Source organism: Lutra lutra, chromosome 11 (genome assembly GCF_902655055.1).
Source record: "Lutra lutra chromosome 11, mLutLut1.2, whole genome shotgun sequence".
NCBI classification, from domain to species: Eukaryota; Metazoa; Chordata; class Mammalia; order Carnivora; family Mustelidae; genus Lutra; species Lutra lutra.
The window spans coordinates 38,979,253-38,996,329 of record NC_062288.1 but is presented as its reverse complement, the minus strand read 5'-3'; the positions used below and the strand labels follow the sequence as shown (position 1 = coordinate 38,996,329).

The window sequence follows — 17,077 nt, the reverse complement described above, 5'->3', positions numbered from 1 at the left end:
TCCCTCAAACAGAATCCAGATAGGCGGCTCCAGTCACTAAATTGAGCAATTTCTCTAACCTCTCTGTCCCTTAGCATCCGCAACTGCAAATGGGCACGATGGTAACATAGCACTGAGAGTGGTAACATAGCTGCGAGGACCAAATGCATTCATAGATATGCAATGCTTGGAAGAGCGACGGTTACAGAAGCACTCAATGCGTGCACTTACTGACATGGAAAGGTTAGCAAGATAGTCTCACATGACGAAAGCAAGCTGCAGAACCACATGTACTTCATTTTAAATATTTTTATAATTTTATAATTTATAATTGAGGATAAATAGGTGCATGTGATTTAACATTGTCCTGACGATGGTGGGGACCTCCAAAGAAGGTATCAGATTTGGAGATCTTGGCCAACAGTTACTTTAAACCTATTTGTAATGTTAATTTTTTTGTATTATATGTATTTTTTGTGTGTTTATATATTACTTATATATGTAAAATGAGTAAAAACAAAACTAAGAAAAACAACCCGCACATTAAGTACATTTTCTTTTACAGACATCTTAATTCCACTCTAATCCGAGAGCTCTGGTGTTTTAGGACTCGGAATGCCCAGATCTTGTTATTAGTCTGGGAAACTTTGTCAAAATCCATGTGACTATAAGCCTGCCCCGGTGAAAGGGCTGCTCTTCCAATTACGTCTGTGGAGCCTTGTAGGCCTGTTTTGCTGCTCTCCTGACGACCAGATGATCTGGCTTGATCAGGGCCCTATGGCTTAGCTTCCAGTCAATACTTCGTTTCAGCATGGCCCGGCAAAGATGTATTGAATCGGATGCGGTAATTTGAGAGCAAGTTACACAACTTCATCTCCTCTCATGACAGCACTTTACTTAAGAACACACCCGCAGGCGACTCTCACCCTGAACTCTATTCATTTAGTTGCTTTCCTTATGGTTGTCTAAGAGTGTACACATTTTATACCCCAAGTAGTGTTTCTGAAATTTTAGGAAGCTGATTCCTTACCGTTTCAGAACAAGCAGAAGATGGTTGCTGTTCCCTAATCTCTTTAGTAGGTCTGAGATTATTGTTGTATAAACTATACATTTCATTGGTTAATGTTTGAAAAATATTGAAGAATTCCCCCCCACCTTTTTTTTTTTTTTTTTTTTTTTTTTACCACTTTGTCAATAAATGCAACCTCAAAACTATCTGTGTGGTCTTTGAAACATAATTTGGTTGTCTGTTTTGGTGTGTAATGCCTCTCCAGGTGCCATCTGATGCCCAATGTAGCCATCTTCAGCTTATGGTCAGCCCACCTCCTGTTCTCAAGAGGGCAGAGAGGTCAGACTCTGTTGCCCCTGACTCTTTAGTAATGCCACCAGACCTGCCCCAGGAGATAAGGGCTGCAAAGCAGAAAAAAAACTATGTGAGGGTTCCTAAATTCCATCAGTATCATTTGCAACACTTGTAAGAGTTGTTGATTCCGAGAACATGAAAGGATAATTCACGGTTAGACAGCAGGGAAAGGCATTCAGTATCTTAGGTTTCCTTCACTGTCAAACATCTTTAGAATCTGATAGAAAAGTCCTTAAATTCAGAAAATTATAAAATCTAATCAAATGGGCAAACTGGTTGGGAACTGCAGACTTCTGCGAGTAGGACCATGAGGTCACACACATAAGCTGGGTCTAGGAAGGTGGGATGTGTAAATGTCCTCTTCTTGATATTATAGCATTCCTGACAACAGTAAACAATTGTGTAAATGTCCCCTTCTTGATAACGTCCCTGCCAAGACAACAGTAAACAAGCTTCTGTGTTGTTGTCCTTCAGGGCTGCCTACGAAAATCTCTGGATATTAGTAATCCCACTTAACATTAGTATGTTAAGTATGCAACCCTCCCCCAAATGATTTATCATGATATAACAGTTTCTTTGATTACTATAAGAAGAATTCAGAGCTTATGCCTTTGATAGGAAATAACCTCAGTCACTTGAAATAACAGTTGTTGGCTTCCTTAATGGGAAAGTATCTTTTAACTATGGAAAGACTTAATTATGTACATAAAGCATTAGAAGGGTTAAGAAAGCTCAAAGGCTACACTACTTGTAAGTATAACGTAACAGATGCACAAGAATTTCTTAAGTACTTGCAAAGACCACCAGTCACTAAAAGTAGTATTTAAAAAGGAAGTCAAACATAACAAATTTACAAAAGCAATTTAAAATGTTTGTAGGTGCTAATTAGCTAAGTTTGTAAATAGGAACTAAATATCATTCCGAGATCCCTTAACAATGACTTGCAAATAAATTTTAAAACTAGGTCTTTGATAATGTAGCTTGAATTAATAAAACATTAATTGTGAAACCAAAACAAATATCCAAATGACTTTTTGGGTAGTCTTAAGGCCTTTACTGTCATCACAAAACTCACAGACAACAGAGTTTTCCGTGTACCTAAGTTCTATGTTTCTTAAGTTTCCCAACACATGGCATTTCCTGTAGGTTCTCAGACATAATTAGTGTAAAGTACTGAAGTAGAACGTTATTTCATGTCCAGTGGGATTCAGTCATAACTTGCTATTAGTGTCCTGCGTTCATAGAAAAAACCTCAAGGATCTCATAACTACTGAAACAATATGGTTAGAATATTATTCAGAGCCAGACACACAAGATAATTTTCTGGTCCTAATTGCAGAAACAGCTGTTTATTGCTTGGTTTTAATTTTAAAGAGGCTGTGACACCATGATTGATCGTATTTTTCCTCTTGGCTGGTAGATGGCGTGCACAGTGAAATCTGTGGTCCACCCTGAAAAATTTACAGGAGCCTGCCAACATGCACTACACTTAGAAACCACTCGTGCAACATTCTTCTTTTGTATCCTCCCATCCTGATTTCTCAGCCTGTTCTTTTTAGTCAATTAACAGAACTATACAGCATCTCCCAGTCTGTATAATTAGAATTTCATGGTGAACCCGAGGATTATCTATAAAATGTAAGAAACACTTCAGAATACAGCTATCTTGGAAAATTTCCTTGAAAAGGAACTATATCAAACATTTCAGATTAAAATTGTCTTTACTTCCAGGGCTCTTGGGCGGCTTGGTCAGTTGAGCCTCTGGCTCCTGGTTTTGGCTCAGGTCATGATCTCAGTGTCTTGGGATCCAGCCGGGCATCGGGTCCTGTGGAGTCTGCTTGGGATTCTGTCTCCCTTTCCGCCCCCCTCTGCCCCATCCCTCTGCTCTCACGCTCTCATTCCTCTCTCAAATAAAATCTCTAAAAAAAATAAAATTGTCTTTACTTCCAGATCATAATCTACCTTATAGTTGGATTCCAAGCAAACAAAATTTAAAAGCCCAAATAAAATATAAAGCAGTCCGGTTTTCCTAAAGTAGACAGAGAACTACTAAGCTTAAGCTCATTCAGAAATAATAGCTTGTTTCCTATGAAAACAACTTTATACATCTTCTAATACTAATGCATACACAGTAGGACTGTAAGGCCTGGTGACTTCTGTGAACCTACAAAAAGGCAGTGAGAAATAGGAACCAAGGAGAGTTGTCATTTTGCAACTGAATACCTCCTTCTGAATGCCTCCTTGATTTGGCAACAAAAGTCTTAATGACTTACACAAAGACAGATGCAAAACTTGTATAAAACTAGACAGGCAATTTAGGTGCTTTGCTTTTTGAGTAAGAGAACAGATTTTGGCTCTAATGATATGCCAGAAAACAATCAATAAGTATTGATTTCTCATTCATTTGGCTTGTTCATTAAAATTTTCCATAGTGATTTACCGGGAATGTTCACCCTTTAATTAGTGCAATTCAATAATATTTCATGGTCAAAATTATTTATTGGGGATTAAAAGTTACTGCAAATAATTTGTTCAGGAAAAATGAAAATGATGAAAGTTTGCCAAGAAATTATATCTGTATGCATGATAAATACAAGCTTGAATCCACTCCAGAATTCTCTCCTGCCCCAATTTAGAACTAAACAATGTGACAGCATGGAATAATTACCTCATTGCTCTGTATCTAATGCTCTTGTATAAGACACTCTTGATAATGTAGTGCAAGCATTCACTTTCCTTTTAATGACTTTCCATTTAATGAATTCTGGCTTTAATCATGCCTTTAACCTTATTTTACAATTCTGGGTTCCAACGCTAAAAGTGAATGCTTAATGTACTCTCAGACTCCGTCAGGAAATAAATCAGACATGGTGGTAGGGGTCTAGCCCAGCTTCACATCCACAGGTATCGGGAAAGAGCCACTAACATTGAGGGCCCAGGGAAAGGCAAAGGGGACAAAGACAACACATGATTACAGCCTCAGCAGAAAATGATTTCTTGGAGGAGTCCAGTGACCTAAGGAATCTCCTTATTGATGTAAATGTCTCGTGGTGCTGACTTTCCTCCCCTTACTAAATATTAAGTATCATAAGCCCCCAAAATTTTTTTGTGGTTCCCCTCATTCTTAACTTTCAACTAAGCTACTTAACCATTCCTATTTTAATATATTTAATTTATAAAAAATTATATATGTAAGTCACATAGAAAAAAAAGGGAAAAGACACCCATGTTCCTACCATCAAGCCCCAAAAATAAAATTGGTACTTGTGAAGCCCTCTCTATGCCTCATTTCTAGTTGTAGCCCCTATCTTTTCTCCTACCTATTCACAAAAGTATCTCTAAACAAAATACATTAATTTTGCTTGCTTTTTAAGTCTATATACATGGTAGTGAACAGTATTCAATATTCTGCAAATTGTCGTTTTTGTTTGCTCAACATTATATGGAAAGGTATGACCAGGATTAATTCACTTTTTTCTGCCAATTCTTATGAACAATATTGTTACGCATGTTTGAATATGTCTTTTGGTACACATTTGCAAGAACTTCTGAAAGCATATCAACATGTAGTAGCAAACTGGGTGCGTGACAGAATTTGCATACCTTCCATTTTACTGGATAATACCAAATTGTTTTAGCAAAATAGCTGTATGACTTTTCCTTCATGCTGGCTCTCACATATTACTGTGAAACTTTATACCTGCAAATCACTTTATTTTTACTAATGAGGTTGAATGTTTACTTATGTTTACCAAACTCAAGGTTTTTCTTTTTTGTGAACTGATTGCTTATGTGTTTGTCCATTTTTCTAAGTTAGTTGCATTCTTAGCATATTCTGAATAACAATCTTTATTCTTAAATGGGCCGCAAATACCTTCTCTCAAATTTTTGGCATGTCTTTCCCTGTTCTCTAGAAAGATAGTACAGTATCTTTCAATGATCACGTTTTCTTAATAGTAACTGTGGTCAAATTTAACAAACTTTTCTTATGATTTGGAATTTTTGTGTCTTAAATCTTATCAATATTCTCCTACATCTTCTTCAAAGATTTAGGAACACTGCCTTTCATATTTAAGGCTCTGATCCATTTGGAATCTATTTTATGAGTGATACAAAGTCAAATCCAATTTCTTTTTTTTCCATATGGTCAGTTTTCCCAGCATCATTTGTTATTCCATCCTCTTCCCACTAATCTGCATTGTCAGTTCTGTATCAGTCTCGAATTTGCATGAATGGGTCAGTCTGTTTCTGGATTTCACTCTGTTGCACTGGTCTACTTACTTGTCAATTGCTGAGACTAACCCACACTATCTTAAGCCAAGGCTCTTTCACTTTGTCCTAGCTCAAGTATGTCCTGGTTATTCTGGGCCAAACTCTTCTTCTATATAATGAAATAACTTGTCAAGTTCTTTAAGAAAAACAAAAACAAAAACAAAAGCCCTGTTCAAATTCTCATCAGAACTGTATGGAATACATAGGTTAATTTGGCTTTATGGCATTTTTGTAATACTGAGGCTTCCTACCTATACCAATTTTTTAGGTCTTCTTGAATGTCTTACCGTGGCTCTTGAGCTACTTCTGCTAAATTCATACTGGCTATCTTATATTTTTTGTTGTTATTATAAATTCCTTGTAGAAAAATTACATTTTCTCTTTGCTAGAATTAACTGATGTCTAATAATTCTTAGAGACATCCATCCTGCCAAACTCTTATTAATTCTAATAATCTGTATTCTTGAAGGTTTTTTTTTTTATGTATTCACTTTTATTATCAGTGACAATAACACATTGGCTTCTTTCTTTTTATTCCCCTTTTTTTAAAATTTCTTTTGTTTGTCTGGTACTTGCTAGGACCTCAAGGAAAACATTGGATAGCAGTGGTTATAGCACATTAAGTGGTGAAATGTTAACAATATTTTTACTTTTAAAGGAAATTCTTGATTTTAACTTTCGCCCTTCATATGATTTTTTTTTCATTTTATTTTATTTTATTTTCAGTGTTTCAAAATTCATTGTTTATGCACCACACCCAATGCTCCACGCAATACGTGCCCTCCATTATACCCAGCACCAGGCTCGCCCAACCCCCCACCTCCCTCCCTTCCAAAACCCTCAGTTTGTTTCTCAGACTTCTGTTTGCTTCACATATCAAGTTAAGAAAGTTCTAGTTAAAAGCAAAAGAAAGTTCTAGTTTAATAAACTTTTGTATTTCTAATTTAATACACTTTTTATTATGAACAAGTCTTCATTAAATGTTTGTCTTCATCTAATGAGATGATTATATAGATTATTTCTCTAGTTAATGTATGAATTATATGAGTTTCTGAATGTCAAACCAACTTTGGATTCCTTGTATAGACACAAGTTGGTTATGATAGTATATACATTATATATGTAAATGTATATAAAGTGCATTTCTGGATTCAGTATTTACCTCTGTGAAGAAGCAGGTTTTCTGTTTTGTTTAGTTTGTTTATTTATTTTTAAGGAAGAGAATCCTGGCCAGCTAACGGATGTTCATTCTGCTCACCTCAGAGTAGAAGAGGAACTTTCTTTATTCTAGAACACGACTGTGTTAGCTTAAATCTTACACAAATATATTAACTTCATCTGCAACTTAACTGTTTGTTAAATATACAGATCTGTACTCCATTAGTTACACAGAAAACTGTACTTGAGGCATTTGCCAACGTGTATAACCTCTAACAAATTGCCACTCAATATTTATTAAAGCTCAGTTAGGGACTACAAGACCTGTAGTGTATAAAAAGAATTTTTAAAAGCCCAAACTCCAACTTTTTGAGGATCTTTATTATCTCTATTATCTATATTGGAGTGTGACACAGGTCACACTCCAATTACAGAAGAATTTTCTTCAATACTAGTATAATTAACATAGAGTGATATATTAGTTTCAGGTATTATGAAAGATTTTTTTTTAGGGGTGCCTAGGTGGTTAGTTGGTTAAGCATCCTACTCTTGATTTCAGCTCAGGTCGTCACCTCATGGTTGTGAGATCAAGCCCAACATTGGGCTTGGAATTCTCTCTCTCACTCTACCTGTCCCTCTGCTCATGCTCTCTCTCTCTCTCTCAAATAAATAAATAAATCTTCAAAAAAATTTTTTTATATCCAATTGCAATTGGGACTCATTTCCCCCTAAAAATAGTTGTTATGATTTCACATGGAACCAATAAATGGATTTTTTTTAATAAAATAAGGAACTGGCAATACACTGGCAAGTATCAAATATTCAAATTTAAAATAGTGGTTGTAAGGTAGAGCCACCAATATTTTTTGATGTTTATATATTCTGTCATCATCTAAGAAAAATGTTTTTAATCATGCCAATAAAGTTGCCCAAAGATTCAAAAAGAAGAAGAACCAATTGAATGGGAAGCACATTAATGAATATTCATTCAGTCCATTATTTTCTGCAAATATTCTAAATTGTATCTGTAGGCATCCAATAAAAAAGAATAGAACTTAATACAGGAAAAGTAACTTAGAAAAAAAATCCCCACTTGATTAATCCAAAAGAAAGTAAGAAAGCAGATAAAAAGAACAGAGATTTTTGTTTTTAGATTAGAAACAAATAGTAAGAGCTTAGCTTTAAACTCAACATATCAGTAAATAAATTAAAGAACTTTCTAAATGCATCTTAAAAATAAAGTAGTAAAAAATTGTAGTAAAAAATAAACATCTATATACTGGTACAAAAGGCACAAAGTTTACATTAAAAAATAAAATGATATACCATACAAACACTAACCAAAAGAAAGCTGATATAGCTCTTCAAATACCAGACAAGGCAGATATTAAGGTGAATTACTAAAAGTAGAGACATTCTCTGATGATCAAAGGTCAACCTACCAAGAAAATATGGCAATTCTAAACTGTATGTGCCTATTAACATCACCTCAGACCCATAAAGCAAAAACTGACAAAACCAAAAGAAGTAACAGGTAACTCCACAGTTACAGGGTGAGACATACTTGAAACACATCTCTCTTTGAACATGGTTAAGAAATTTAACCTGCTACACATGAAAGAGCACCTGAGCGCCAAACTAGATCAACGGATAGCTGAGTATGTCATGTCTTATCTATACTCTCTCCAATAATTTAATTCGGTTTTACTGAACACTGTATTACATATTTGTGTGATGCCATTAGTCTACACTGAGGGTTACTGTGTGAAAATGTCCTAATAACAATCATCAGTGATTTACTCTAAGGATATTATCAATATTAATATCACTGTTTGCTCCAAATTATGCATTATTTGTTTATTTAATTCTATGTACATTCTATGCTGAAAGTCTAGTCTTTCCTACAATCTGCCATCTTGAACCATCAGTCTTTTTCTTCTGGCTCAGTTCTTATTAGAGCAAAGGAACAGTAACTAACTAAAGGAAATAAGAATAAAAGGCTTTATATAATCCTTCCATGTTCACACTTTAGGGAAGATAACATTCAGTGTTTTCTAACTAGTGGCCCACTAGGTGAGTAGATGGGTATGAGAAAGAAGGATTTGGTAGTAATATCCAAACCTTACAGGGATACTTGAACTACCTTCACAAACCCACAAGTGACCCAATTCCTGTTATGCCTGAGAACTACTAACAGGTCCCAGTGCTTACGGAAATAGCTATGACTTCTTCTCAGGAACTCAAAGCCTACTTTTACTCCAAGAATATCCTGAAGCAGACCTTTAACATAAGGTCTCATTCTTTAACGTAAGATCTATGAATCAGAAAAAAAAAAAAAATTATTCTAATTTTATTCATGTTTTTCCTCTTCTTCAACTCCCTCTCATCTCTTTTTTTTTTCTTTTTTAAAGATTTTATTTATTCATTTGACAGAGAGAGACACAGCGAGAGAGGAAACACAAGCAGGGGGAGTGGGAGAGGGAGAAGCAGGCTTCCCACGGAGCAGGGAGCCTGACACGGGGCTGGATCCCAGGACCCTGGGATCACGACCCCGAGCTGAAGGCAGATGCTCAATGACTGAGCCACCCAGGTGCCCCTCCCTCTCATCTCTTAAAATATTTAACTCATCTATGTATTTGTCTTCGACCAAACCATTCATCTTCCTTGCCCTTTATCCTACAAATGATAGGCCTTGTTGTACAACTGGCAGGGACAAACACCGTTCTTTCTGTCTAGGAGCCATCCTTCCTCTTACAAGTGAGTGAGGCACCAGACTTCCAGTATTCAAAACACTTTCCTAAAGGTATCGTACTTACTTCTAACCTCTCGAGGCAGGATAGTGATAATCCCTCTTCATACGTAACTTCTACCAATTAGTCCTAGTTTTTCTTTCATTATCTCTATGAAATATGCAGAACCTTTCACAAGAGCCTTTACAATATTTGAAGCCAAAAACAGTATCATCTTAAGGATCCCGGAATATCTGAAGTGCGGGAAGTTCATGTTGTTCCGCGGAGTTTTCTAGGGAATCTAATCAAACCAAGACTACAACCCTTTTCTTCCAAGATCTCTCTAACCGGTTCTCTGCTCTTACTCTAATCATGACTCAAATCCCTGGGCAGTCGCAGACACTTCTACTCACTTAGGGCTCCTGGATAGAGGACATACATAGAGTAGCACTACTCAGGCACTAAGAAATGACAACAAAAAAAATGACAGGAGGGCAAAATAATTACTTTTCACATCCTGGAACACAGGTAAAACAATGTGTTCTAGTTAATGAATAATAAGTGTTAATTAATAACTCTTAATAATTAGGTAATAATCCTTAATAAGGGTCTGTCATGGCTCCTGGTTTAAAAAAAATGTTATATTTGCTCTAGGTATTATGATAAAAGATGTATTAGAGCATATTAATGGCTTTGTATAATCTATCACAATTTTAATGAGCTATTTAAGTAGGTTTGGTTTATAGAAAGAACCACACAAATAGTGTTCAAATAGAACTATAACTATGGTAAATTTCTGCATGGTTTGAAAAATGATTTTATCACTCTGAAAACTTAACATAAATTCAATACCTAGAGTCACATAATTAATCCTTCCTCATCTGGGAAATTCATTCATAGAAGAACATGATTCCTTGTGAAGAAACGACTGCATGTGGGCTCTTCCTTTCCTCCTCCTCCTCCCATTCTGCCCCCTACGTTCTCTCCTTCCGTTCTCTTTCTTTCAGTATTACATTCTAACATAGTTTTTCAATGACTTTAATTGATAATCCTTTTGCTTCACTGAGCCTCAAGACCTAAAGATCTGCTAAACCACCCATCTTATCAATAAAGCACTCCAGTGCTCAGAAGGCAAGTCAAAACTGGACAGTCCACAGGCAGTGGGGAGAAAAGGCACTGCATCTGAGAGGCGGAAACTAGTAGGGCTGATGGCAACTGCTGTACCCATCCTGCTGCCAAAAGGTATGTCGGAGGGGAGGGGAGGGGAGGGGATCTTTAAGTGCCGAATAGCCTTTGTTTGGTCCTCAGTTTTACTTCCTTTTCTAAACCTCTAGGACTTCAGCGTTCCCTAGCAACAGAAGCAAAGGATCAATTTAGAAAAGTGCTTTCCAGAGCATTCCTATCTAGCTACTGACCAAGCCATTTTAGTTTATGTGACCAAGCAATTGAAATTCAAGGAGATTTATCACTGACTGTCCTCGGCAGCAAAACTGGAAGAGTAAGCGCTTGATATGTATGCTACTAATGTCTAAGATGACTGATTCTACCTCCATTGCACAAGCATGGATTGGTTTCAGTAAGAATTAGTAGTCTTCGCATCTCACTGTGAACCGACAGTGTTGCTAGGGAAACTGATAATTATGTGGCAAAATGGAGGGTGTAGAATAGGAAAAGGGTTCAGAAGAAATATAAGGTTTTGATCCAAATCAGCATGTTAATGGTAGAGTTTGTTGATCTTCTGTAGTCACATAATTTAATAAATACCATTAATTATATGTTTGACAAGATACAGATTTCTGAATGGAAACAAATGAACAGAAATGAACTGAACATTGGAAAGCCACTGGTTTACAGATCACACCTGGTGCATGTCACTGCAGAAACACTTATTTGATATAAACTACAATTAATTTAATGGAATTAAAATATTCCAAAAGGTGAAAAAAACATTGATTTTTTTTTAATGATTTTTCTTTAGAAATCAATCTTCTAAAGTTCCTGATATAATAATTATAATCCTATAAAAGATTGATTCACCTCAGTGACAAAAACATATAACTTCAAAATACCTGTTGGTATGGAGAAAAAACAAGTGTGACTATTTTTATATTATGCACAGTAAACCCAATCCAGAGATGCTAAATGACCTTCCTGAAGACACGCAGCTCTTCAGTTAGTGGTAACGCCCTTGCTAAACATTCCTCTTTAAGCCACCCAGGAGTCAAGATGTACCCGTTATATTTATTAAGGGAAAGCCCAGCAAAAGGATACAAATGTAGTAAATGGTCTCAAAGTTCTAGATCTCACTTTAATTTTAAATGAAGATTTCCAATACTTTTAATTTTTAATGGCTAAGAATGAAACTCTAAAAGTTAATGATATGATATAAACACTTCCGTATCAAAAGAAGTCTCACTGGAGACATTTTAGTATGTGAGAAAGAACATCAGAGAATTATACAGCTCATTAGTGAACAGTTTTCCTGCATGTCAGATCACTGCCTGGGAGTTGTCTGTCCTATCATGACAGCACTGATTCACTACATTCTTTTACTTTCACTTTTTCCGAGGACTATTAGGTAAATATTTAAAAGATGAAACCAAAGGTTTTATATCCTCCTGTGTATTTATCTTTATAAATTCTTACACATTTTCTAATTTATAAATGCACTATAGATATTAAAGCATTCATTCACATTCATATACACACAACCTCTGTATGGATGTGTGTTTGTGTAGGAAAACAAGTGACCGTTTTATGGCTGGTACATAAAACAAGACAAACATTTGCAAGAACAAATGTTTCCAGTGTTTTGAATCTTATTTGCTCTTTGACAGGAAAGACTGAGAAGGATAGAGAGGACACCAAAATAAAACCATAAAATTATACAGAACTTCGTAACTCAATGAATTCCAAGTGCTAGAAGTAGGTAGTCAGCCTTCTGATATTAGGAAAAAGGTTTTCGTTCTAATGACTTAAAAATTATAAGATTTACTTATTAATACATAAGTAGTAGCTCATCATAGATGAACTATCATGTTAGGGTAGTTTATTTACTTATTCTTATTAAGGTAGTTCATTAAGTCTATCAATATTATCATGACTTAAAAAAATAATTGGCTTAAGTTGCAATTTTGTTATTTCCTCTCATCAAGGCATTGGTTTTTGATAAAACAAGAGCTAAATGATAGGTTCTTATTTTGATAAACCTTTTCTTCTTTCTCATGGCAGGAAGGCTGTCTCAACTTTGAAATCTCCGGGTAAGAAAACGAAGAATGTAAGGCTCAATTTTATAGTCACTGGAAATAATTTTTGTGGTTAGTTTAAACAAACCTTGACTTAAGCCATCTTGACAAGATGTCTGCTTGATATCCAAATTCTCCATGGTATCTCCTTTAGAGACGTCACCAAGAGATGTTCTTCTCTCGAAGATGTTGTTGTTGTTGTTAACTTGAGTCCCATTTTGCTTCAGTAGTCGGAACACCTCAGCTTCCAAATCTCTAATCTAAGGGGAAAAGAAAATCCATCCGTAAACCTCGAAGCCAGCACTCCTCTCTAAGTACTCAGCCAAACCATCCTATGACTTAGTGGTTTTGAGCACATAACTCACCCGTACTTGCAGACCTTGAACTTCCACAAGATGAGCTTTTTCCAAATCTTCTATTTTCTTTCTTTCTGCTTCCTGTCTCTTGATGAAATCAAGTTCTCTTAAGAAGAAAATAAAAGATCTGATGGCATCAAATACTCAATAAATGAGAAAACACGTGGAAGTTCTTATCTGAAGCAATAAACTGCACAGTGGGACAAACGAGTGGGCTGCTATTTAAATAAACAACACTCAATCACAGTTTGGGGGAAAAAAGGCATCTAGGAATGAAAGCAAATTAAACATTTTAATGGCTCCTAAATGAGAGAAGAATGCTTTGATTCTGCTTCTGTGATTTTCGTTTGTTAACTCCTGATTCTTGAGCACCCATACAGATTTAGAGAGAAGCTACTGAACTAATGACCTACCTTGGGTAACTTAGTGCAGTTGATTCTATGTAGGATAGTTGCAATTCCGTATTTACAGAGCCATGTACTCCGTAAACCAATAGGACTGGATGGTAAGAGCTTACAGAAGATAATTACAATTTGCTTTCTACGAATGACAGTGGCGAAGGACTGGGCAGGTCAGAAACACTGAGCGGGAGCCGTCACTTGCACACCAGAAGTTAATATGGGGAGGAGAAAATCTCTCCCTTTTGGGAGCCTAGAATGCAACTTGCTAATCTGGCAACATTTACTATAAATTTATCACGTGAAACACAATTAGGGATGACATTTTTGGCAGTAAGAGTTAAAATAGTGATGTACTGGATTCAGACCACAAAGAGTAATTTCCCCTTTTCCGTAATCAACATTTTATAGCAGTCTCCTTTAAATGTGAAAAACAGGGTCTCGGAGATAGGAAATAACAGAGACATCGGGAATCTTACACATACGCTTAGCTTCTAAGGCTTGGCATGAAGACCAGAAGTGGTTGGGCATGACTGTATTGCTCTGGCTGTCCAGAGGCACCTGAAGTTCCTGACGAAAAAAATCTTTAAGTAACCAGTTCCCTGAAATTACACCAAAATCCAACAGAGGGAAGCAAAGCAGCATTCATGTGGAAAGAGCTGATGAGATTCAAAAGCCAAGTTTGCGGCTAGACTCTCACTGCAGCGAACTGAGCCCCTCGGGATTCTCCTTGTGAGCAATGGAAAATGGCAGGGCAAGGGGTCTCGCTAGTCAAGGTTTACACTATCTGAGGTGGGAAAGTTCTGCAGTCCCTGATGCTAAGAACAGAGACAGAAACAACCTCCTCAAGGCCTCAGTTACTGCTTTGCATGGTCAGTCACTCTGCGTGACTTCAACTGGGCTGCTTGCTTTCTCCTCAGAGCTGTTGCCAAAAGGACAGAGATTCAAGCGTTCTCATAGTTATTAGGAGTGACAAACTATCAAAGAGAAACCGGGGAGGGGAGGGTAACTGAGAGCCAAAAAACTCTGAAATAAACAAAATATAATCTCGCATGAAAAAAATGATAGAAGGGATTTCCAAAGCGAACGTCTAAATGCTTTATAACTCTGCTTAAAGGATCACCGAGATAATCTTTTCTATTCTGTTAGATGTTATAAGATTACTGGATGTAAGCCCTCTTTAGATGCACACAATTCTTTAGTCATTAGATGCTGCTTACTTTTGTTGAAAATCCTTGATCAATTTCTTTGCCTTGTTGTATTTCTTCTCCAAGGCCTGATACTGGCTTTGAGTCTCCTTGAGGTGCTCGTTCACTGTGTGGCATAAGGTCTGAGCCTCAATCCAGTAGCTCTCCAATTTCAGCATTCTCTCTTTATTCTCTTCTATATTCTGCTGGAGTTGGGTTTTTTCTAGTTCCCACCTCACTTTCTCATTTTCTGCTGCTTGCAGCTGGATAAAGCAAATGTCGAGGCAAGGATAATCTGGGTATTCTATAGCAAAATCCATCATGTTTTTAAAGCATGTTTTAAATTAAGTTCCACTGCCACATATACTCAATCATTTAGAACCTTGAGGTGAGAAGAGCAAGCCTTATTTTCAGCATTTCAGAGATTACGAAATGGAAGCCTTGAGGAGGGAAATGTTTTGTCCAACCAAGGTCACACATCTGATAGATAATAAAACCGGGATTTGATTTCACCACCCATGACCTTCCCATTGCCCCATGTGGTTTGAAATTCTATGAGCAGTACATACTGTTTGAGAGTTTGACTGGATTCTAGCCAATGAACTTCAATGTACCTTCTTTCAGCTGTTTTTCCTACACACAATTAGATGTAAAAGACTAACTGAAAAGTGAAGGGGGAGAGGCACACTGGGAAGTAGAGAGGGGCCGAAGCACAGTTTGGTCTGCTAGTTAAGAAAGGGTCTCTGGAGTCATTCAGTTTAGAGTTGAAGTCCAGCCCTACCATTATTGCTTTTAAACCTTGGGCAAGTAAGTAACGGAAGCTCTCTAAGACTCAGGTACATTATCTATAAGACAGAATTTTGAGGTAACACAACGGCATGCCTGGAACAGCTCCTTGGGCATAATCTGATAAATGTTAGTTATTTTTACTTTGGTTTTTATCCCTTTTAATAATATGATTATATCCTTTATTTCAACTGACATGAACACAGTCTGTAGCTCATTATTTTGCTGGCAGTGTTCTGAATTTCCAGAGCCTGATAAACTTCAATTTGCATGAAAGTGTAAAAGATAATGCAAGTAAAAAATATAAATTATTGCTGACTTATTTTAAATCCCTCTGATGGACCAAAAAAGGCAGCTTCTTGTGTTTCTGCTTGCAGGGACTCTTGGGAATAGATAGTATACTAGTCCGACCCCATTATTTTTACAGGAATTCAAGGATGATCCTTTAGGTGAGGGGTCAAATGTCATTTATTCACAATAATGGATCTTTAAACTAGTGCTTCATCTAGTCCACAAGCTTCCTTTCAAGTTCAAAAGGATGCAGAGTCATTATAAACTAACAATTTTCAAAACCGAAGACATCCCCAGACCATACCACATTCAGCAAATAAATATATATGTATCTTTTTTTTTTTTAAGATTTTATTTATTTATTTGACAGAGAGAGATCACAAGCAGGCAGAGAGGCAGGCAGAGAGACAGGAGGAAGCAGGCTCCCTGCTGAGCAGAGAGCCCGATGCGGGACTCGATCCCAGGACTCTGAGATCATGACCTGAGCCGAAGGCAGCGGCTTAACCCACTGAGCCACCCAGGCGCCCCTATATGTATCTTTTAATGCATATTTTAAACTAAATACATTGACAAAACAGATTACAAAGTAAAAAAGATAAAAAACATTTCAAAATTAGAAATTCTATTATCAACATGGATATAAAGAGTCACAATAAAGTAAGCTATTATAGATATTACATGCCAGTATAATAAAGAGAGAAATACAAAATACTAATTTATAGGATTTCTAAATTAAATGTTTCTGGTCTAACACATAAGTTTTGTTAAAGCACTTATAATCCACAGGGGAATTTTTTTTCCCTGGTTATAACCAACAATTAAAAAAAAAAAATCTATTCTTCTATTCTGTGCTAAGAAACAACAGCAATTTAAAATGAGATAGGTTTTTCCTGCATCTTTTATTAAGCGATGTTTTGTATTCAAGTTGTTTATTTACCAACCACTATTAATTTAAAAATGATTATTCACAGAGCTTGGCTGACACCATGAATGATGTATAGACATGTTTTGACTAAAGAGCTACAGAGTTATTAGCTGAGAATACCATTTAACCAAAATAGCCCTGCTAATTCATCTCCATTTAAAACACATGGAAAAACCAAAATAATTGTTCAACGTGAACAGGAAAACAGATCATTAGTGATGGGGGGAGAAATTATGTCTTAGTTTTTAAAAGACCATAAAAACAATAAAGAATATTATTTTTAAGGTAATTCAAAAATATTTTTAAATCCTTGAAATTACATATTTAATAAACCTAGACACAATTCGAGGAATTTACAAGCACCTTATAATTTACCAACTAAGTGTGC

The 17,077-nt window shown here is 36.2% G+C and overlaps 1 protein-coding gene across 14 annotated transcripts in view; it reads right to left on the bottom strand.

The window, feature by feature from the left end:
* PPP1R9A (protein phosphatase 1 regulatory subunit 9A) overlaps positions 1-17,077 on the bottom strand; it is a 301,623-nt gene that overhangs the window by 36,260 nt on the left and 248,286 nt on the right. For all 14 annotated transcript variants that reach the window (XM_047694777.1, XM_047694776.1, XM_047694779.1 and 11 more), the window contains 3 exons: positions 14,721-14,950; positions 13,112-13,208; positions 12,835-13,006 (listed from right to left, as the gene is read on the bottom strand). In XM_047694777.1, coding sequence (XP_047550733.1) covers positions 12,835-13,006; positions 13,112-13,208; positions 14,721-14,950 — 499 coding nt within the window. The remainder of the gene's footprint in view (positions 1-12,834; positions 13,007-13,111; positions 13,209-14,720; positions 14,951-17,077) is intronic.